General features: G+C 44.7%; 2 protein-coding genes across 4 annotated transcripts; one reads left to right on the top strand and one right to left on the bottom strand.

Annotated features, from left to right (window-relative positions):
* Window positions 1-3449: 3449 nt before the first annotated feature.
* On the top strand, window positions 3450-15244 carry NOXRED1 (NADP dependent oxidoreductase domain containing 1). Its single transcript, XM_048855313.2, is given in 7 exon segments — window positions 3450-3939; window positions 5230-5411; window positions 6828-7008; window positions 8303-8457; window positions 9477-9699; window positions 14408-14553; window positions 14556-15244. Coding segments are annotated over 7 exon segments (1104 nt in total). The 5' UTR covers window positions 3450-3781; the 3' UTR covers window positions 14615-15244.
* On the bottom strand, window positions 13999-22992 carry SAMD15 (sterile alpha motif domain containing 15). Of its 3 annotated transcripts, XM_048855316.2 has the most exons (3): window positions 22828-22992; window positions 22241-22339; window positions 13999-17011 (listed from the first exon to the last, which is right to left on the bottom strand). In XM_048855316.2, exons 1-3 carry the CDS (start codon window positions 22990-22992, stop codon window positions 16733-16735), a joined length of 543 nt encoding a protein of 180 aa, XP_048711273.1. In that variant the 3' UTR covers window positions 13999-16732. The 3 variants fall into 3 exon arrangements, 2 of the variants coding, with proteins under 2 accessions (XP_048711273.1, XP_048711274.1); XR_012669012.1 differs by lacking the exon at window positions 22828-22992 and having other exon boundaries at window positions 20438-22791; XM_048855317.2 differs by lacking the exon at window positions 22241-22339.
* Between the last annotated feature and the right edge of the window lie 120 nt (window positions 22993-23112).

Here is a 23112-nt window from a genome sequence, read left to right as displayed (position 1 = left end):
TGGGCGACAGGGAATGGTTATTGCAAGTTTCAGTGGACGTCCTTTCCGCCATCCTGTACCATATGCCAAACTAGGACTGATAAATGCTGTTCTTGTTTTAAGATGGCATTGGTAGCTGGCTTCTATGTAACTGGTCAACACAAGGACTGGGTCACAACAGTTTCTGCCTATTCTGAAGCCAGTGGAGGAGGTGGACAGAGGCATTGTCCAAATAAAGCCTGGAAAAGCAGAAGGTGTTGATGATGTATTCCCTGAGTTCCTGAAGCATTTGGGTCCAAGAGCGAGAACGTGCTGGCTGTTCTCTTTACAAACATCCACTCCTCAGGGAGAAGAGCAAAAGAATAGAAAGCAGCAATAATTATAGCCATTCTTAAACCAGGAAAAGAGGCAGCCAACGTGAAAAACTATTGACCTATCGTGCTTCTTAGTGTCTGCTATAAGATATGGGAGCAGCTTCTACTTTGCAGAATGAAGCCATTGTTGGAGGAACTGGTTGTGGCAGCATGCAGCACTTATGCACACAGTAAGTCTGACCATGGGATGGCAGGGCTCTGATCCTGTCCGACCTTGCAAGCAAAGCAGAGTTGAGTCTGGTCATATGTGGGTGGGAGACCTACCAGCTGCAGGAAGTGGTAATTAATTAGGGTACTTTTTCCCCAGAGTGGTGCTAGGAGGTGATGGGTTTCTGATGAGATGTAAGGTCATTACAGATCTCATGGCACTCTTTGCAAAACCAGTAGGGTGGCGTCCTTGTTAAATGCCAACCTGGGTCATTCTATTCTTTCTCCCTAAATTTCCCCTCTCCTACGTGGTAGTTTCAGTGAGGAGTAGCATCATTCTTTGTTTCCTGTTCTAAGTGGTTGTGTAATGTTGTTGTGTAGCTGTTTAAACAACTGCTGCACTCCATCCCCTGGATGAAGTGATCCTTGCGTAGAGTTCACCTGAAGTTTGTAAAATGCTTTTGGGCTTTTTGGAATTAAAAGTACCATAGAAATGTTCAGACAGCGCCCAACCCTATCCCCAACCTGAAAGAATTACTGTACCAAACTTACCCCTCCACTTTGCTCTGGGAGGAACACAGGAAACCAACGCAAAAAGGTTGCCAGCACCTGCCTAGCATCTATTTTCACAGGAGCTTCGTGCCTGAGGGTATGTCTGCACTGTAACAAGACACCTGTGGCTGGCCTGGGTCAGCTGACTGAGGCCGGGTGTGGGGGGTTGCAGAACAGAGTGGGTCGTTTGGGCTGTAGGGCTATAAAATTGCTGTGTAAATTGGGCTTGGGCTGGAGCTTGGACTCTGGGAATCGGCGGACCAGCCGAAGCCCAAATGTCTACACTGCAATTTTATAGCCCCACAGCCCAAGCCTTGTGAGCCTGAGTCAGCTGCCATGGGCCCCCCCTGTGGGTGTTCTATTGCGGTGTACGCATAACATGAATGGCCAATGCTAACCTAACCACTAGGTGTCAGGGTTGCAGAGCTGCACCCAGAACTGTCCGGCTACTCATGTTAATTTGATGAGGTGGAAGTGAACTTCCTGCCTCCAGAGACGCTCATGACTAAGAATAAGATTGTCACGGAGGTCACTGAAATCATGGATTCAGTGACTTTCAGACACCTTCTTGACATTTTTCACTTCAGCTTCAGGGCGGCAAGGCCAGAGCTGTCAGCTGGCTGGGGGCACCCGGAGCTGTGAGGAGCTGCCGCAGCGGGGGGCATCAAGAGCTGCAAGGAGGTGCCACCGTGGACGGCGAGTGCTGCACCCTGCTCCCCTCCTGCAGCAGGGCTTGGGCTCTCTTTCCCCCACTTGGGCTTCAGTCAACACCCCTTCCGCCATAACCTCCCCCCTCCCCATTATTTTTAGTAAAAGTCTCAGACAGGTCACAGGCTTCCATGACTTTTTGTATGTTGCCCATGATCTGTCTGTGACTTTTACTAAAAATACCCGTGACAAAATCTTAGCCTTACTCATGACTCTTCTAACTATTATTTTCTCCCATTCTCTGTGGGATGAGAGATGTGGTCCTGGACCCTTAAGGGCCTGGGCTTTGGTGGCTTTTACGCAAACAGCAAGGTTCTCACCAGGACATTTGGTAACTAAGCAATTGCCATGACAACTTCACTTGTTTGGATTGAGTTGCCTGGATTCCAGAATAGGAGGTGACCTGCTGTTGAGAACCTGAAGCCCGTGGAAAAGGAGTCCAGCAGGGAGGCAATGGGTAAAAGGTCTCACCAGGTGGGAGATCCAGGAGGCTGCTGAGGTTTTTTTCTCAAGCAAGGAGCATTACACTGCTTGATGAAGGGGGTTTTGTCATCAGCACTTCAGCTGGGGCAGGACTAGGTACAAAATTCAGACAGTAGAAACTGCAGGGGGTTTGTGTGTGTTAGATCTTCAGGCAGGCCACCTTTACCCACCTGAGTGTTCCTTATTCACACCACTAGAGTCAGTAGAGCTACTTGGGGGAGTAATGGCTGCAGGATCAGGCTCTTTGTCTTTTCGTGATGTTATAAACAAAGCGGTTTGCTTATAACTAGAGAGTCTTGGGGTCTGGCTTGGCACTACAGGCCTGCTGCGGACAGAGGGCATCTTTGGCCATATTCAGCCTCCTTTACTCACTGGGTACTTTGCCTGAATAAGAAGTGCTGGAGAAAGCCTTAGGAACACCCTTTCCCTGCTATATTATCTTTGTGTAGTCAGGGCTGGTTTTGGGATCAGTTTCAGGTGGTCACAGTTAACAGTTCCCAGCCCTTGGGAGGAGAGGAGGAAGTGCCTTATGTTGCTCAGCAGCCCCCCATACTGGCCGCTCAAGCAATGACTGACTCCAGCCCTTCTTGATGAGAAGAGCGGGTCAGCCTTGGGTTAGGCCAAATGGTGCAATAAGCTATCCACTTCACTGAAACAGGCCTGACTGTTGCCTGACTTGAAGAAGCTGTTTACCCAATGACTAAAGAAGCCCCACTGTTGTCAAATGAACTGAAATGGTGACTTCCCAATATGGGTTCAAACCTGGAAGATGCTGAGCACTTTCATTTCACTTGGAGTCAAGGGTGCTAAGAACTTTGTCTAAAATTGGGAACAACCAGAGGGCCCAAGCTTAGTGTCCTGTGTTTGCATTGTGATGTGCTCTGCAGTGAGACTGCATGCTATTCCTGTGGAAACCACGGGTGGCTCTGGTGAGGCTCTGACCCCAAGCAACGAAAATACCAGGCTCTATTCTGAGACCTAAAAGCTGTTCAGCTTCTCATGCTGAGGGGAGGGATACAGAAGGAAGGAAGAGAGACGCACATTCTCTGAGAGGCTTGGGGGGAAGGAGGAGAGGAAGGTGGGGCACACAATGCTGACAAAACTCAGACTGGTGATGAATGAAAAACATAATACTTGGAAACTGGAATTGCTCACCTTGGCTCTAGTTTTCATCTTACCTGTAGCTTAGGAGCAGAGCAGCCCATACTGCGCCCTTCCAAGTGCTGTGTCGGCAACTTGTCAGTTGTTGCCAGCCACAGCTACACTTCATAGAATGAATTAGATTGCAGCTCCATGGAAACAATAATCCCAGCATGCAATGCTTGATCTCAGAGGCTCTGCTGCATCACATGCTGAGATCTTTCTGCTCCTCCTTACTACTGGTAATGTTTGTCATGTTGTTGAAGTAGAACTAGGTGTATATTGGCTACCCCTGCTCTGTGGGAGGAGCTGGGGATTGGCTGCAATGCCAGACTGATGGATGCTGGGCCACTCTTCTAACTGCCGCTCATTGCTGAAGGTTCTCATGCAGGGCCACAATGTCAGATATCATGGTGAATTTGAAGTCCTTTCAGTCTGAGTGTGCGGTGGAAGAATGCAAACAGTCCTTGCTGTGTTTGAGAAGCCGCTGCAAGGGGCTGATGGTGAATGCATGTGCCCATGCTGTCTTCTTCTGCAAGCTGCTCCATGCCCTCAGGTAAGGCTGAAATAGGCATCCTTTCCTTTGATGTTTCTCAATATTGAAGAAAGGAGCTGGCTTGACAGGCCTGGAGACTGAAGGCCTCTATTTATCCCCAGAAAAAGGGCAGCTACTGGCAAGCTTCCCCTTACCAACAGACCTCAGTTCTCCCCTGGTGGAAATCAGAGGAGTGAGAGAAGAGTTCAGCCTCAGTGACCCATTTGGTCTTTGGCTAAGATTGTCAACAAGAAGCCAGTTAGTGCCAGATGTGGTGGTATATTTTATGATGTGGATGCCCTTCTCACTAGAACAAGGCCCCCAGCTGATTCAACATAGGTCATGGAACAGTCCTCAGCATGCAATGATGTGTATTGGTTACTATCTGTCTGGGTGCCCTGGAGGTGGGACACTCCATATCTCATTCCCAGTCCCCTGAGCCTGTGAGTTTCCCCATCTGTGCTGGGTAAGGTGAGTGTGACCATTCCTTTGGGATGTGGATCTTATTAAGACCATCTGTGTCTCTATCATCTCAGGATTAGATCACTTGGAGCTATACCATGAGACCATTCAGAAGCTGCGGTTAATTCAGAATGTTATGGGGAGTTTTGCGCTGGGAATAATAGCTCCCGTGCTCTGTGAGCTGCACTAGCTGCCAGTGGGTTAGTGGGTGGAATTCAAGGTGTTGGTTTTGCCCTTTAGAGCCTTAAATGGTTTGTGCTCATATTACCTAAGGGGCACCCCTCTCCCCATGCCATATTACTGCAATTGTGGTCACCAGGACTTGAGTTGTAGCCCCTTGATAAAGAAGAGAAGGAACTGCTGGCAGGGTGTCTTTGAGGGCCTCTCAGGTCTGGAATTCACTTCCATTTGTACTAGAAATCTGTTACCTTTCTGTTCATGCTGCAAAACTCCCCTTTTCTTCATGGGTATTTGAAGAGAGGACATGGTAAGGGATGGATGGGGTTTTTGTTATATGGCATGATTAAGAAGTGGGGCAGGATTGGATTATGGTGATGTGGGTACCTAGCAGCGGATCTAAGGCGACTATAGATGTTGATCATTGTGAATTTTAGATCTTGGAAAGGAGTAGCTGGAGCTTGGGCTGGCTGCTGCTAGCTTTTATGTTTTAGAAATGAGAATGAAAACATAGCACTGACTCTTTAAAATATGGGACAAGTCTTCTCTCCTTTCAGGAAAATCTGGTCAGTGGTTCCTTCCTGAGGAGAACAGTGTAGGGACTAGTTTCAGGGTAATGGATACATTGTAGTGTCTGGTGGAGTGATGTCAGCTCTGTGTGTCATTTCTCAGGCAGAAAGAGAGTGGGAAGGTTTCACTGATTTCCTCCAAGGAATCTATGGGCAGTGAAGGCCTGAAGGTTGGGATTATTGGTGGAGGCCACATTGGGAAGCAGCTGGCCAGGGCACTACTGGAGCTGAGTGGCGTTTCGTCTCAGAATATCCACATCTCCACCAGGAGGCCAGAGACTTTGTGTAAGAGCTAGTGAATCATGGGAATTCAAATGGGTAAAGACCTAGCATATCTAATCCAAGCACCCCTGCCACTGCAAGTCTCATAGTGTGTTTTCTCCTGCTTTGGCTGTCTCACTTTCAGTGTCCCAACTCGAGTTGGTCCGAATTTTTTTTCCACAGAAAACTTTTGACTTTGTCAAAAAATGAAAGCTCAACATTTTCAGCAGAAAGCAGACACTTTTTGTGGAAAACTTTGTTTATCTGACAACCCAATTTTCCATCAAAAACCATTGTGATGTACACGTCTTGACCAGCCCTAGACCCAATCAATGGAGTTTTTACCCTTTTCCTTTCAAAGTCTATTCCACAGGCTGTTAGATTTCAGCATTAGGAAATATTGATAATTCTATATTTTCCTTCCTTTTTTTAATTTCACTCCATTATTCCAATCATACCTCCTTAGAGCACCCTAAACAAGTCATCTCCTCCTTGGGACTTACAGCCTTCAAATATTTATAGAGAGTTATTGTATCCCCCACGTTAGCCATCATTTGGAAAAGTGATATATTTTTCTCCTTTAATCTTTCCTCATGACTCAGTCCCATCAGCCTCTTAACTGGTTTTGCTGCCCTATTCTAAATTCTCCCTGGCAATTTTTCACATCATTGCTCAGTGGCTGCAACACTAATGCCTACACATTAAATATTCACTTGATGGATTAAATACCTCTCCAAATCAATATCCACATTGATCTGAAAAGCCGTTACTGCCAGGGACTCTCCTTGGCCTATCACTGTAGGGTCAGTAGCACAAGATGCTTCTTTCTCTCTTTACTCCAAAATGTTAAAAATACCAAGTGAAAAGGGGTGGATTGGTGCTTGTGCTACGTTATAGATCGTAATTGCGTGCAAAATGTCCAATGCCACATGAAGCTGTTACATAAACCAAGATGAACAGAGGATAACTTTCCTATAGGGAGACGCTTACAACAATAAAATCCTCTCAAGGGGCAGAGAGGGAGGGGGAGTTATTAAATGGCTTTTTATAGGTCTTGAAAATCACCCAGATCCTGAGGGTTAGCTGCTTCAGTTAAAGTTTTAATCAATATTCATGACATGGTGCCAGACAACCACATTTTCTGACTATTTATTCCCAGGAGCGAGGCTCATTTCTCTGTTACCTGGCTACCATGGGCTGTGCATCAATAATGATAATGGGTAGCTGCTAATAAAGCTCTTAAGGGCCACCTGGTGAGAGGACCTGGATTACCCCATTATGAGCTGAGGTAACGCATGCTTCTCACACCTTACCAAGGTGTGCCTGAGAGCAAACACCACGATGACCCTACACAAGTGTGGATGTTGCAGACTATCTGGCTGCTCCTCCTTGCCTCTTGGAGCTGGGGTGATGATTGCCTTTTCTGTTTGTCTTCCCTAGCAGAGTTCCAGCAGCTGGGAGTCGAATGTTTTTATGACAATGGCCAGCTTGTGGCCTGGGCAGACATTGTGTTTCTTTGTTGCCTCCCATCTCATCTACAGCAAATCTGCTCAGGAATTCATTCTGCACTCCGGGAACCTTGCATTGTGTACAGCCTGGTCACTGCTGTCCCGCTGCCCAGGTAGTATTGATTGCATCAGTGCTGGTGTGATAGCCCAGCACACTAAATCCCCTGATTTGTCCACACATCAGGCCAGTACAGTGCCACCACTGCCAACGTGCCTGACCTGGCATGGTGGCAGCAGTGTTGCCAGCTCTCATGATTTTATCACAAGTCTCGCAATAACTGGTGGTTTTCTTAAAGCCCCAGCCTCGGGAATCACATGAATACATGAGAATTTCAGTGTTTATTTTTTAAAAACGTAAGTTTCTAGCTCTCATGATTGAGGAGAAAAGCTTGAAACATGGCCTAAGTGCACCCTAAGGGCTCTAAACCCAGGAGGCCAGAAATAAAACGTAGGCAGTGTGAAGTATTATGTAAAACAAATTCATAATTTTTAAGTTAACTTCATTATTTGCGGGGGCTGACCTAGGATTTTTGAATGTTTGGGGTGGCGATATTGGGAGAGGTTCAGTCTCTGTGGCCCATTCAGTTCTTGGCTGCTCTGCTGAGAGGCTAACAAGGGGACAAATGTAACAAGGCTCTTTGTGCTGTAGATATCTACTAGGAACAGTGCTGAGACCCGCAATCTCATTTTACACAGGCTACTGAACAGCCATTTCATGGGAACAAACACCCTTCAGTAACTACTGAGATGGGCTGGATTTAAACCAGGACCCTAGCAGTGAAAAGCTAATGTCCTATTACTGGCCTCCAGAGCCACCCTGTCCTTCTCTTGGGCTTCTATTATTCTGCAGGATATAGAAGTTACTTTACCAAAGTAGGGAGGGATTAAGGGCCAAATCCTAGTCGGTGGAAGTTCTATCAATATTGGACCAGGATGTAGCACAGACTCACTCCTTCCCTTCCTTCAAAAAAACAAAACAAAACTGCTAAAGTCCCAGCTGTTCTGTGAAATGTCTCAGCTCTAACATGCTCAGATTAGAATCCTAGCAGCATTGACTCAGCCTCCTCTGACTAGTGTATTTGGTGCCCTGCACTTTACTGCATGTGGTTCTTTCAGACAGGATCTTAAACATTTAAAGTTCCGTCTGCTGTGTGGGCATTGACCATCCCTGGAACTTACTGTAAGAGCAGAGATTTGCCTTGTGTCTGGCTATAACATTTACCCTTGTCCCCTCATGTTGTCCAGTGTTTGCTTTCTTTGCACCCCAGAGGCGGCAGCATTTCAGTGATGCTGTAAACAGAGTTTGGAATAAATGGTATTATAGAAATGTACTTTTATTCTCCTTTGGTGTGCCACTCTCTGGGCACTGGATACTTTTCTGAGTTATTTGAATGACTTTGCTTTCAGGTTGAAGCAGCTCCTTTCCTACAGTGCCATCCTGAGGCCACAATACCAGTGCACTAGCAGAAACTTAAGGAACATGTGGGGGACAAATGGGACAATCACAGCTGCACTCCAAGACCCTATTGTTATACAGGCTACCTGTCCCTGTGGTCCCAAAGGTGAATGTATTTCTCCTCACTTTGCAGGTGTTTTCCTGTGGAATTAGAAACAATGTCTTTGCTTGACATTCACACTATTCTGAGCCTGTCCTAGCCCCAGCAAGATTCATGAACAGGGCTGGCTATAGAGTAATAGCTACTCAGTTTCTATGTCACCTGAGCAGCACTGAATGAGAATAATGGTTTGGAAATGCAGAATATGGAAGAAAAACCTCCTAATAAAAATGCTGGCAGGGCTGTCACTGGCTAGATAAAACTAGACTGGACAAAACACAGAATTAATAGCTAGTGGGGGCCAATCCTGTATGGGCAGGAGGATGGAGTAAGTGACCCCCAAAAATCTTTTCCATCTCTGACTTGTCTGATTTTGTTAGAGTTTGCAAGTGCTTCAGTGCCCCACTGTTACGGTCAGGACAATTACTGTGGAGAAGACCTCTCTCCATGTGTATGCCTCTGGAACTCTTTTCTGACTCTTCTGAGAGCCATCGTTTCCTTTGGTGAGCGAGCAGGAGCCTTGGCACTCTCAGATGGGAAAGCCATGAATGGGAGCTAGGAGGCCTTCTGATGGAGTATAGATCAAGACCAAGTCCGTATTTTGGTGTCAACCCTGACTAAATTCCAACTTGGGAATTGACTTGCCACCCCTAGATTCTCCCATCTCTTCCATGGTTTCACCTGGATATGGTATTCCTCTTAACTTCCTGTCCTAAACTGTTAACTGTCGTTTTCTACCACAGGGACAGCTGCAGTGGATGAGTGGTCCCTTTATACACAGCTTATTTCAGCCCAACATGCTTTACATGCTAGATGGGTATAAGCTAGTATATTATTGTTACTTACTGGATTTGAGCCTCTCCTCCCTGGCCTGTAAATAAGCACATTGTGCGTTGTTGCCATGTTGACCCTTCTTGATAGGGAACAAGAGAGGACGAGACATTAAAAAAAAAATCTCTGCTGTTTCCTTCACATCAGTATGTGTAGTGATAACTGACAACGTTTGTTCTCTGATTGTTGTGCAGAGAGAATTGCTGTGACTGGCAAGTGGTTGGAGGCCATTTTCTATGCAGCCCTGAACAGCTGCATGTGGTGGCGTCTGCCCCACCAGCGCACACTGAAGTTACTGAATGACATATGTTTCCCCGAGCACTGCCCCATCTGTGCAGAGCAGAAGACTTCCTGCCCACGCTTTGTGTGTGGGAACTTTGTCAGCCAAACTTTTGTCTCCTCCCTGACTCAAGAGGAGTAAGTAAAGTGCCAAACTTCAAATGTTTCTACTTGGCCATCCTCCCTGAACTTTTGCCACATCCCAGGATTTGAAAGCTAGGAGTCTTCCTATTACAGAGGAAGAATATGGTACACGCCCTCCTGACTTCGTGTCATGCACCAGTGAGTGCTGGGTCAATTTTCAAAAGCGCCAAAGTCTCATTGATTTTAATGAGACTTGGCTTCCAAGTTCCTAAGTCATTTTTGAAAATGGGACTTCAGCGCTTTTGAAAATGTTACCCTGTGTGATAAGGGATGGACAACCCAAAGTCCAATATACTGCTAGTTGTTAAGCCACCTGAAATCCACCTATTGAATACTTCAGTATCTCACTCTGAGCCCCTCTACTCCAGTTTTTAGAGATAAGAATTTACTCAGTGAGGATATGTAGGATATTCCAGTTGTACAACTTGGTGTGAAACAACAGAACACAGAAAAGTCCATACTGGACAACCCAGACTGGTGGGCCTTCTAGTCCACTATTCTGTCTTTGACAGTGGCTAATACCAAATGCCTGAGAGAAGGTTCAAGAAAACTCATAGTAAAAAATTGAGACTAATCTGTCCATAGGGAAAGTTTCTTTCTAACCTCTCATTCAGTGCTTGGGTTCTGCTCTGAAGCAGGCAGGCTTATATCCCTTCCTTTAAATAAATTAAATTAAAGAGAGAGAGGGGAAAAGACATGTAATGTGTAACTGTGGCTGTTCTTAGCCATCTAAATGTCCAATCCTGTTTTGAATCCTATGACCCTCTTGGCATCAATGCTATCTTGTGGCAGTGAGCCTACAGGTTAAGTATGCAATATATAAAAAAAAATATTTTATTGATTTGAAATTTGTGGCCTTTCAATTTCATCAAATGTCATTTTGCTCTTATGTGAGAGGACATGATTCACCATCTCTGGATGGTTCAATATTTTATATACCTCTATCATGTCCCTTCTCATTGCTCTTGTGGCTAAACTAGACAGTCCCCATATTATCAATCTCTCTTTACAAAGAAATCTTTCCAAGATTTTCAATCTTTCATTGCTTATCTTTGAAACCCCTTCTATTTCTTCTATATTTTCTGCTTGAGATGGGGAGACCAGAACTGAACAGAGTATTCTGGGTGAGGACGTATCATTGATTTATGCAGTGTCATTATAAAACTGGCATTAAATATTGTCAATGTTATTTTCCATTCCATTATTTATGCAAACTAACATTGTTTGCTCTCTGGCCACTGCACATACAGCAGAAATGTTTTTTCTAAGTGGTTACAGGTAATTTAGAACCCAGCGACTTTGAGTAGTTCATATTACTCTTTCCCATGTGCATTATCTTGCACTTGTCAACACTGGATTTCCTCTGTCATGATATTACTGTTCACTTAGTTTTGCAAGGTCCCCCTGAAATTACTGACTGTCATTTCTAATGTTGACTAACCAAAATAATTTCATGCCATTTGCAAATGTTGCCAGCTTGCTGTTTGTTCCTCTTATAGATCACTGATAAATCTACTAAGCACTGGCTCTAGCATGGAAACTTTGGGGTACCCTATTTTTTGCATGGTGAAAATTGATCATATATTTGTACTCTGTTTCTGTTTTGCACTCTCTTCCCCACTCTCTCATCTATGACCGAATTTTACCCTAGGATTCTAATTTACAGCAACTTCATTGAAGGGTTTTGGAAGCTCAAATGAATTGTTAGCTGCAGGGCTTTGGAGCTCCACTCCAGCTCCAGGCAAAAACCTGCAGCTCCGCTGCTCCAGAGCTGCTCTGCGCTCCAACTCCGGGCTCCGCTCCAAAGCCCTGGTTCCCTGATTCCTCCATATCTATTGTTTTGTTGATACATTCAAAGAACTTTAGAAAGGCATGATTTTTCTTTACAGAAGTTGTGCTGGTTAGTCCTAACATATCATATTAATCTAGGTCTTTTATAGATCTCTTTTTGACTGTCATTTAAACCAGTTTACCTGGTACTGAAGTGTGGTTCATTTGTCTGTAATTCCTAAGATCCCCCAAGATAGGTACATAATTTCTATTCTGTCTAGTAGCTCCTGCTGCTGGCCTTGCACTCCCACTCCTTTTCCTTTTTCATTCCCAATCCTCAGCAAAACTTTTGGTTTTAATGTTTCCCCCTCTTCTTGTTAAAGAACCACCACCTTGACTAGCAGTCTGGAGAATATTGTCCCTCCCTGTGTGGTCCCTCATGTCTACAGCCCGCCAGTGCCACCATACAGTTATTGTTGGGTTTTGGATGAAAATGATGAACAATGTTCCTTTATCCTTTTCAAGCAGCCAGACTCGGAGTTAGAGAAGAGAATGGGGTGTCAGGAGACTTAGGTCCATTTTTTCAGTCTGTCACAGACTTCCTGTATGACCTTGGGATGTCACTTCCTTTCTCTGTCTCAGTTTCCCATCTGTAAAATGAGGTTAATCCTCACCTAGTTCATGGGGAGAGGAGGGTGTGAGGCTTTATTTATTTGTAAAGTGCTTTGTAATCCTCAGACAATGCTATACCGGAAAGCTTTACCGCTGCCGCCTTGGATGGCTTAATCTTGTGGCGCTTTTGGCCTGCTCCCACCAGATTTGCACCAGTTTTGTTTTTTTGTTTAAAACATTTAAGTTAAATTTAGTGTTGGTGGAAGTTGCTAAATGAACAGTCCCAGAGTCTGAGAACTGTTTTTTATCCTCCCAGAGCCAGTGCAGTGGCAAAGCTAGTTTCTCTCCCACTCCCAATGTGCCTTTGAGGGACAAGTGCTAGGAGGAAGAGGGGAATTTCAGTCTCCAGGGCCCACTCAGTGCTTGATCTCTCTGCAAAGACTGCCAAAAAGGGGGCTAATTTGTCGGGTGATTTTTCTTATGTGGTCACCTGTCCAGAACAAACAGGGGACCATCTGGTTACGGGCAGCCCTCTTTATCATCTTGATGGTGGATGGATCTGCTTGATGTCTCCAGATCATGTTGCCATGATAGAGTGGCTACATCACTTACCTAACATCTGGTGTCAGAAGCCATATGTCCGAAGATCTGTCCATTAAGAACCAATCTGAGATCCCAGCACATTTCATACAGGGCACTGAACAGCAGTTGGATGGTGTGCCATTTCCCGGTGGTACCCACAGTTCTGAGGGCACCTCTTTACCACCTGCTCTTAGTCAGTGAGAGGAAGCCATAGGCCAGTCCTCCTACTCCATGGGCAACACAAACACTTCCCTCTAGGCCTTGCAGACCCCACACTGTCACTCTGCAGGTTAGTGATTGGCACACTCTAGCCCTCGAGCCCGCCGAGTGTTTCCCTGGAGTATCCAGCCCCTGTTCCACACTTACAGTATTCACAGATTGGCTGCTTCCAAAGAAACAGCTTATCAGTTCCACCGTAGATCATGGGTCTGCTTAACACACACCACTTATACTTGATTTCATTATAAACAAATCTCACTTTATTTAACAAAACATAGAGATTCGAGTAATAGCAAGTAGAAATATTGAAAACAAATGATTACATATAAAATAAAATTATAACATGGATTCTAGAGCCTAGAGATAATTAGCAAGATATTCTCATGTCTTGTAGAATGTTGCTTACCCCAAAATCCTTCTCACAGTGCTTTACAGCCAGGCTGGCTGTGACACGCCCCCGCCCTTTTCATAAGACAAAAACACTGTTAGCTTGCCTTCTACATGAAGAAACCTGTGTGTCTCTTTGCCCCCACAAGATATACCAGTCTGATGCTTTGTCTTCATTCACAGACAGGACACCCTCTTGCTCATTGTTTTTTTCCTATAGATTTTTTTCTCTCTCTCTCTTTCTCATGCGGCAGCTGGCTCAGTGTGGCCAGACAGAGAGATAAACATCTATTATCTCCTGTCTGGAAGGAACATGTCAGAGGTTTCTCACCACCTGGTAACCTGCCTTAACTCCCAAACCTGAAGAACATAATTTTCAGTATAGATACATAACTCCTTAAATATTATCTGTACATACATTTCACAATGATTATGTTGCCCAGTGGGCTACAGGCTCTTGGTAGAGACCTCATATGCCACCCTTCGGTGAACCCTTCTGGCATATTATGCAGTTATCCACTCCAAGGAACCTGTGTAAAACCTTGTGTGTTCCCCCTGTACCCTCTGTCAGTGGGCACCAAGAGATCCCTGGGTCACATGTGATAATGCTTTTGGTCACTACCCAATGAAGGCTTGATTTGAACTGAGTACTAGAGAACTCATTACCAATTCTTGAACCATCCCTCCCCACTAATTCTGTTTTCTGCATTATTGTTTGATTAGTTGTTTGATTAGTTGTAGTGCAGTGTGATGGGCATAGTACAAACATGTATAGAGATAGCTGGAGGATCATCCTGAAGCGGACGGTTCTTATGGATAGTGGAAGAAGATCCAATGGCAAGGCACTGACACTCTTGCTTTGGGGCTGGTCTGATGGATGTGTTTGTTTATCGGTATACTACTGGATGCAGTAGGCCAGTTTGTTCAAGATCATCCCATTAATACCAGAGTGAGTTTTGCTCATTGTGGGTGGTTCTGGCTTTGTCCAAAGAACTCAAGGTTCTGAATCACATAGCTTTCTCAATGGGCTAAGACAGAGGACTTAAGACCAAAGAAAGCCATCTTGTTAAATCACAGGTATGGAACCGATAGCTGTTGCCCATAAATAATACACCCTGTTTTCTCTTCCCAGCACCTTCCCCTGGTTTGACCTGACAACTGTACAAATGAAGGAGTCTCCCTTCAGTCAGCTTCTAGCAAGGAGTGTGCTTCTCCAGAACCATCTTACTTTGTTTTACTGTACCTCCTTTGGAGTTTTGCTTGCAAAGAGTGGAGGGATGGCCAGCAGAATTTCTTCTCTTCCTGCCACAGCAGATCCCCGTATGGTGCTGGGTCATGAGTCAATGTCCACCCACAACTGCTATTGATGTGACTTGGACAGAAGACCCAGGGGATGTTCCTAACACTGATTCTGAAGCTTCATACAGTATAACCACAGTGTGATTCCAAACTTCCTGGGATGGAACTGCTTTGCTAAGGTTTAATGCTGAAGAGAACTGTGACAGAGATTAAGACCCCTTTCCTACCAGTTCCCATTGCAGGATCCATATGGTTATGTGTGGTGGAGGAATGTACAGTGAGGACTTTATCCTGCAGTGGAAAGGATAAAGCTGGAATGGCATGTAAACCTTTACCTGACTATCACCCACAGCACAAGCAAACTGCAAAGTAGTGGGCAAATTAAACAGTGAAAGTGAATAGCGTTCCTGACTCATAATTCTCAAGTACAGGCAAGCTTCCCAACTTGTATGCATCTGCAATCTCTCCTAACTTGTGACCACTTGGTAACATCCTCACAGAATGTGAGTTGGCTACCGCTAAAATCTTTGGGGTCTCTGACTTTTACATGTGTTAGCTCTGAGTTCTCTCTCTGGAAAGGGTCACCGTTCAACAAAGTACTGGACACAGTGAGCCAACAAGCATGGCTGTTACTGAACAGTCCTGGAACCTAACAGTGATGACTATCTGTCCCACAGCGAGGTGGGGAAAAAGTGGGAATTTGCGCTGCTTGCTCTTTTAAATGTTTAGAGTAACACTGCAGATTCCGCTAATCAGTGCATGTTTTTATTTATTTCTAAGAGTTTGTTTTGGTTTTCTATTAAACCTGCTTGCCTGGGAAGTTAGCACTCTGCCAGATAACTGCTTTATTTCAATCCAAGCTCACTTATTAAAATGGCATTTTGTCCTAAGACCTCAATTCAAACTGTTGGAAACATTTGTTTTCTGTAGCATTTTTGATAGGTAAGCAGGAGAGCAGCCTTACAGTGGTTGCAGTCCCACCACATTGGGTTTTGAACTAATAAGATCTCACACACTAAAGAGGATTGTGCCGGTTCGGTATTTGGACTGGGGATCAATGAAATCCCTGCTGCTGCTGCAGAAAATGGTAGTGATGATTCGGTAGGAAGTATTTTTGCCTTTCAGTCAGGATTGAACCACCACTTAATCATAGTGCCAGGAGATGCCTTGCTGCTGAAAATGCTGATGAGACCTAAAAGTGTAGGATGAAATGTAAAACCAAAACCCTAACCATGTAAAAGATTGCATGATTCTTCTCTCAAGAATAAGGGTCTTAGCCCTGGAGTCCTGGCCAAATTCCATCTAGGGCAATTCAGTGCTTCCTCCTTAAATTCTTTCTTCAGTTTCAGTTGGATAAAATGTTCTTCTACACTTCCTGTCCTAATCTAACCTGTTGTTCAATTAATAAAAATATCTATTCTATCTCAAAAGTAACTATTTCTGTGATGAGGAAAGGGATTCCTGCATTATATAGGTTTCAGAGTAGCAGCCGTGTTAGTCTGTATTCGCAAAAAGAAAAGGAGTACTTGTGGCACCTTAGAGACTAACAAATTTATTTGAGCATAAGCTTTCGTGAGCTACAGCTCAATTCATCGGATGCATCACAAAAGCTTATGCTCAAATAAATTTGTTAGTCTCTAAGGTGCCACAAGTACTCCTTTTTCTTTCTGCATTATATAGTTTGTAAAGCACCCTGAGATTCTTTACAACATAAGGCACTATATCATAAGGCAATTATTACATACATCACTTAACTCTTTAAACTTATTTCTGTGTGTGGAGTAGTGAACGAGATCAGCCGGATCTGTAAGGGCAAAGACTAGAGTTTGGGGAAAAACCTTATAATCTATCACCTGGGTTCGAGGAAAGTGGGTGTCAATGAAAGGTGATTAAGATTGATCTCTGGTCTTGGTGATAACATGTGAAGTAGCAGCAGTTCAGACATGACTGAGCCACACAGAGCTCCTGCAATGGGGAGAAAGGGAACCTTTCAGTATAGGATAATGTAACTGCACTAAGGAGTTCAGCGCCTGGCAATATCCCATAGGGGTGTCTTTAGGAGTAAAAGTTTAAATGGCAAACGTGTTCAAGGGAGGAACTGTACATGGCTGAGCATACTGTCAGCACTAAACAAATCAGAGTATCAATGCACCTTTCTTTAATCCAGAGAGGATGGAATTGTAGCTTCTTGAACAAAGAAGGTAAGGGCGTCTGCTTCCACCTTTGTAAAAAGCCCAGACTGCTGTGAAATTGTAGCATATGGCTCTAATCCTGCTTCTTGGACAAACTGAGAGAAGGTGAGGGCATCAGCTTTTGCACCAGTTGGGGCTTTGTGCTCTAAAAACAAGCCCACGTTGTCCCTGTACGGGAGGGCAATGCTTCTGCTCCAGAGAGGCTCCTCAATCCCCAGCAGCTCTCGCACATGCCATGAAATCTCCTGAAATGCAAGAGGAAACATAAGGGAGCCTATTCTTAGTGTGGTGGCTACATCGATAGAGCTCTGTAGTGTAGAGCTGCACAGAAGAGAACTCCTGCAGTTTCTCCTTTCAGAATGTTTTCCTTTCCATAACGTAGGAGCTAGAGCGTGATCTGGCAAGATGAGTCCAATGTGCAGTTATGATTAGAAAAAAGATCATGTAAAAACAGCACATTCTGATTTGTCCAGGGAATTACTGTGTGTTGGGAGTCACAGCTGCTACCTTTATTACCCCAAACAGGTTTGTTTTGTTTTTTTGACTCCTATTAGCACTTGCAGAGCAAACACAGCTATGGGTGAGTGAGTGAGATTCTTTCTTCTCTGCCTACTACAGCATCATCAACATTGTCTGCTAAATTGTGTTTGGAGAATTTTTATTACTGATGAGACTATAAGAGGCAGAAAGGCCCAGTTGGATCAGGAGTGGCACTGCTCACTAGAAAAATCATTTTCTGACTTGTAATCTGAGATAGCTGGACCTGAAGCCACCAGTGGAAGGAGCCTGACTATAATTTTTAATATAGTCACTTTTCAGAATATAAATCTTGTCTTTTAAAACCTTGATCAATTCACCTTTTGTGTTTCTAATCAGTTTTACTATTTGCTAAACCACATCCCATAGTGCAGTTTCAAGTGGGAGGCTATTAGGGTCTTCTACCTGCTACTCTGGGTGCCTTTCATATGATTTAAAATAACTATACAACTAGAACAAAACCAGCAGCAACCCAGAGAAACTCCCAGCCCTCATACAATCTCTACACCAGGACTTCTCCACCGACATTCCACTCCTTGTAAACTGTAAAGTCATACTGCTCAACTGGTGCCTTCGTAATCACTTCTAGCAAGTAGCTGGGTTTTGTTTACAATTACATACAGGCTTGCTCTGGTGCCTGAGTGTCATGTATAGGATTATGGCCTCATCGCAGCATCAATCAGAAATTGCATTGGGTTCAGAGAGGACTCTCACTGGAAAAACCCCCGTGGGCCAGATTCTGCTCTCAGCTCTAATTCTGCTCTCAGCATCACTCCTTTGTAGTCAGTGGAGTCATTTTCAATTTGTAACAGTATAGCTAAGAGCTGAATCTGTGTGCCTTCAGTAATAACAAAGGAAACCAGGAAGATAATGGCCAAGGGGGGGGTTCTCAAAAATGCCTAAATTCCACTCACAAGCTATGGGACATAAATTCCTAACTCACCTAGGTGCTTTTAAAAATATTACCCCAAGTTCATTTTGCTCTGACTGTACATTAGAACTAAAGGGTTAGAACCATTCAGCCAGTCAAGAGTTAAGATTGGCCCAAATGCTTGGTGCTTTACAGCATAAAGAACACAATGTTCAAATTCCTGCCACAGTGCATAAAGATTTTATCTCTTGTTGCTTGTGAGCTGCAAACTCTTTGAATTTCCAGATCGTGCCCTGTGATGGAGGCAACCATAAATAATGAAGATTTAAAACAAAATTGTTATGGCTCTGCAAAAGCAGCCTGTGGCCCATTTGAAGTTCAGTACCCTCTAGCTCACGAGGATGCAGCCAGCCAGCTCTTTATGTGACAAAGAAGGCAACATACACATGCAGTCAAAGAATAAGTATGCCTAGTGGGTTTAAAGTCCTTTTCAAACAATCCCCACAGCCTCGCTATGAGATTGGGAAAGGATTTTTCAGGTGGGTAACTGATGTAAAGAGAGGTTGTAGCCCAAATTTTCCAACTCAGGTGTTTAAAGTTAGGCATCTAAATCAGTTACGTGATTTTCAGAGGTGCTGAATGATTTAAACAGACGCAGCTCACAATAAGCACATGTGGCACTCAGATCACTTATGTGCCTAACAATATGGAATTGAATGTCTATGTTTAAATACCCACTTTTGAAAAATCTGGGTTAAGGAACTTGTTCAAGGTTACACAGAGTCAGTGGCAGAGCCAGAACTCACAAGATCCAGGCTCGCTGTCCTGTTTTCTGTTCACTTGATTATGTAAAAACCTCAGTTAAAACCCCTGAAAAGGAAGACAGCTAGGGGCTCAGCTTTATATAAGTAATGGGAATAGGGTGACTTAGCAATCAAGTTGCAAACACTGAGAAGATAATAAGGTGATAAATGATAGTCAGCATGGATTTGCCAAGAACAAATAGTGTCAAACCAACCTAATAGCTTTCTTTGACAGGGTAACAAGCCTTGGGAGTAGAGGGGAAGTGGTAGATGTGGTATCTCTTGACTTTAGTAAGGCTTTTGTTACTGGCTCGCATGACCTTCTCATAAACAAACTAGGGAAATACAACCTAGATGGAGATACAGTAAGGTGGGTGCATAACTGGTTGGAAAACCATTCCCAGAGAGTAGTTATCAGTGGTTCACAAGTCAAGCTAGAGGGGCATATAAAGTGGGGTCCTGCAAGGGTCAGTTCTGGGTCCAGTTCTATTCAATATCTTCATCAATGATTTACATAATGGCATAGAGGTTACACTTATAAAGTTTGTGGATTATACCAAGCTGGGAGGGGTTGCAAGTACTTTAGGGGATAGGATTAAAATTCAAAATGATCTGGACAAACTGGAGCAATGGTCTGAAATAAATAGGATGAAATTCAATAAGGACAAATGCAAAGTACTCCACTTCGGAAGGAACAATCAGTTGCACACATACAAAATCAGAAATTACTGCCTAGGAAGGAGTACTGCCGAAAGGGATTTGGGGGTCATAGTGCATCACAAGCTAAATATGAGTCAACAGTGTAACACTGTTGCAAAAAAAGCAAACATCATTCTGGGCTGCATTAGCAGGAGAGTTATAAGAAAGCCACAAGAAGTAGTTCTTCTGCTCTACTCCACACTGATTAGGCCTCAACTGGAGCAGTGTGTCCGGTTCTGGGTGTAGGGATGGTCTAGATAATACTTAATCCTGCCATGAGTGCAGGAGACTGGACTACTAGATAACCACTTGAGGTTCCTTCCACTCGTATGATTCTATGTGTGTCTTAGAAAAACTTCCCCTTATTCTGTTAAGGGCTCTGCTGGCTTAGGCAATGTATTTTGGTTGGGCATACAGAAAACATAGTCACATTCAATTATAGCTAACGTTTTACCAGGTTAACTTTTTACTGCATTTCCCCTGCTGGAGCACTTGAATGTTATTATTTAAGTCAATATTAGTTTCTCAGCCACGGATTGAAAGTGAGGAAAGAAGAGCCTGATGGTTAAAGCACAAGATAGAGACAGGATACCTCAGACTTGCAACATGACTCTGGGCAACTTCTTTCCTCTCTCACAACCCTGTTTCAAAGCTGTGAAATGGGGATAGCAGTATCAGAGTTTCTGATTTAACTGTACATCTGAACCCCTTGTGGCCTCCTCAGAGGCGCTCCACATCAGTCTTAGGTCTCTAGGAATCACCTTTCCTGGGGTGAAATCCCATGATTTGCTCCCTCCAGACGGGGTCTTAGGCTGCAGATTCCTGCACTTCTTTATGATCATCTCAGTCAGTCTTACTTCAGTTCAGCACCTGCAGTTCTGCTCTCTCAGGAGCAATGACACGGTTATTCAGTGACCAGCCAGCTTTCATAAAACAATGTACCATTTATTCAGAAAAAAAGTGTTTCAGAAAAAGTCAACAACAAACAGCTTATATGTATGCCTGGCTTAGCAGGTGGTCACCCACCTTCCACTTCCACTTCAGTCCACAGCAGGGCCTGTCTCTCTTGGACATAGTCAACATGCCTGTCAATTCTTCGATAGCATGTGAGTGACCTCTCTTTAGGCCAGAGTTTATATTTTATACAGTTTCAAGTCCTTTGTTGTTTTAGGCCTTTTGAACCAGGTCAAACCAATCTGTTATTGTGGGGAGAAGGGCACGACGAGGAGAGTGTGAAACTTCAAAAGACTTGTTCCAGTATTGTGGAGTTGAATTAATTTCACCCCCTCCCTGGCCAGAGATTTTAGTTCCTGCAGGAAGCATTCCTTGTCTGACCCATTTAGCCAGGTTTACAATCACTAGCATGCCCATAAAGATACATATAACATTAATAGAGTAGTGTTTGAATATTCTTCTGTAGTATTTGTCACAAAGAGTATCTCATTAGGGAGGGCAAAAATCTTTAACATCAATTTGCAGTTCTCTGATGCCTTTCATTCAAAGCTCTCAAAGTTCTCTTTTGAGTATTATCAGTACACATTCCTAGCGTTGGGCTGTGCCAACATCCTCCATATAAGCTCAGAACCCTCTAGAAAGGCTCTGACCATTTGGGAGGGAACATGGAACCTTGAACCATGGAACATTTCCTGTGAGGCTGCATAAGAAGGTGAGGCCTCTGTCCATCCCCAATGTAGCAAGTAAAAAGTCCTTCCTTATTAGCTGATTTTGGGATCCTTTAGATGGGGATTTTTGTACAGTTTTAATTAGTGAAGACTAGTTTGTTAATTTTAAAAATTAGGATTTTGTAGACCATTTCCCCCCTATATACACATCTCTTCATTAAGTGGTAGGACAAAGGTGGGCAAAATACTGGAGAGGTTGGACTAAGCACCCAGAAATGCAGGTGCAGATCCAAACTACCTGACCCTGCTTCTCCATTCTTAAATCACTTTTACACTAGTGAGCTTCCATTGACTTCAGAAAAATTACACCACACAAAACCAGTGTAATGCAGTCAAGAATCACTGTGTCTCCAAAGCTGGGTTGTAATTGTCAAACAAACAAGTGTTTGGGCAAGATTTCTGTTGTTTCCTACTTGTGCACACACAGGAAGTACTGCCACAGCAGGCTTTCTTTCTCCTTTGTGGCCCTTCTGCCTCAGGTCCTATATGGAAACCAGATGGGCATAAAGGCATGGAAATAATTTTTTTTTTAAATACAACTTTTCTGAACTTCATAAAAGATTTGGGGTCAGGGTTCATCTTGAGTTTTACATGAAGCTTCAGAAAGATTCTTACTGTAGGCAGAACAGTGTGCCCCGTCGTTCGGAGGAAAATATTGTTGCATTCTATGTACATCCATCCATCCAAGCATCAGGTTTTGGGCAGGTTCTAGTTGTCCTATTGAGCATGAGTGTTTAGATCCTGCTATTATCATTAACAGAGACGGAGCAGTGTTACATCTTACTTGATGTAGTCAGAGAACAAACATGAACATGTAGGAGATGGGATGGGAAATCATAAACACTCCTAATGGAGGAAGGCAACTCTGTGTGTGGCACTCACCTTCATGTGGTCAAAGTCTGTTATGCCCATCTGTGGCAGGTTTGAGCAGTTAACATGGATGAGTTTGCGGCCAGTGATGCAGTTAGTTGTAAAGCACTCCTGGCAGGAAAATCAGATGGAAACACTATACAGCAGTGAGCAGTACTGCCAACCCCAAGCATTCAAAAACCAACATTAGTCAGCCGCCCCGCTGCCCAATCAGGAGACTGGCTTAAAAGCAATGAGATCTTTAAAAATAAGGGCTTTCCCCCCTTCTGGTTTCTGAGCCTTTGCGGGACGCTGGCCTCACTCTTCCTAGGTCTTCTCCGCCACCACCAGGGCTAGAAACTTGCCCTGAGTTTTCCAAGAACGCAGAGATCCTGAGTGCTCTTGATGCCAGGTTCAGGGGCGCTGCCAGGCCGCAAGGCGGAGCAAGGGAAGGGGGAATTGCTCTCCAGCTCGGGCCTAGAGGGAGCTCAGCGATGGCACCGCGAGCGGGGTTAGTAACAGTCCGAGCTCGCCCCCCTCTGAGCCTGCAGCTGGCCGCGCAGCGCCCCCCTCACCTAGCTCACGGCCCCGCCCTCCTTGCCCTTGCCCCTGCCCCTCACCTCGTACTGGGGGAAGCCCAGCTGCCGAACCCACTCAGCCACCTCCACGGGGCTCCAGGCGAGGCAGGCCGGGCCAGGCTGGGACTCGGACTCGGACTCTTCGGGCTCGGATCCGGGCTCAGGCCCTGGCCCCCCGGACCTCTCCTCCTCCGGGACCTGCTCCATCCTGGGCGGCTACGCCCCGCCATGGAGCCATAGCAACGCGTCGGAACAGTCTCCACGGAGACCTCCACTTCCGGGCGTCAGGCAGCTACTTCCTCCCCCGCCGGGCCCGGCCCCCTGTGT

This window comes from Caretta caretta, chromosome 6 (assembly GCF_965140235.1).
Source record: "Caretta caretta isolate rCarCar2 chromosome 6, rCarCar1.hap1, whole genome shotgun sequence".
In the NCBI taxonomy this organism is placed as follows: domain Eukaryota; kingdom Metazoa; phylum Chordata; order Testudines; family Cheloniidae; genus Caretta; species Caretta caretta.
This window is presented reverse-complemented; position numbering and strand designations above follow the sequence as displayed.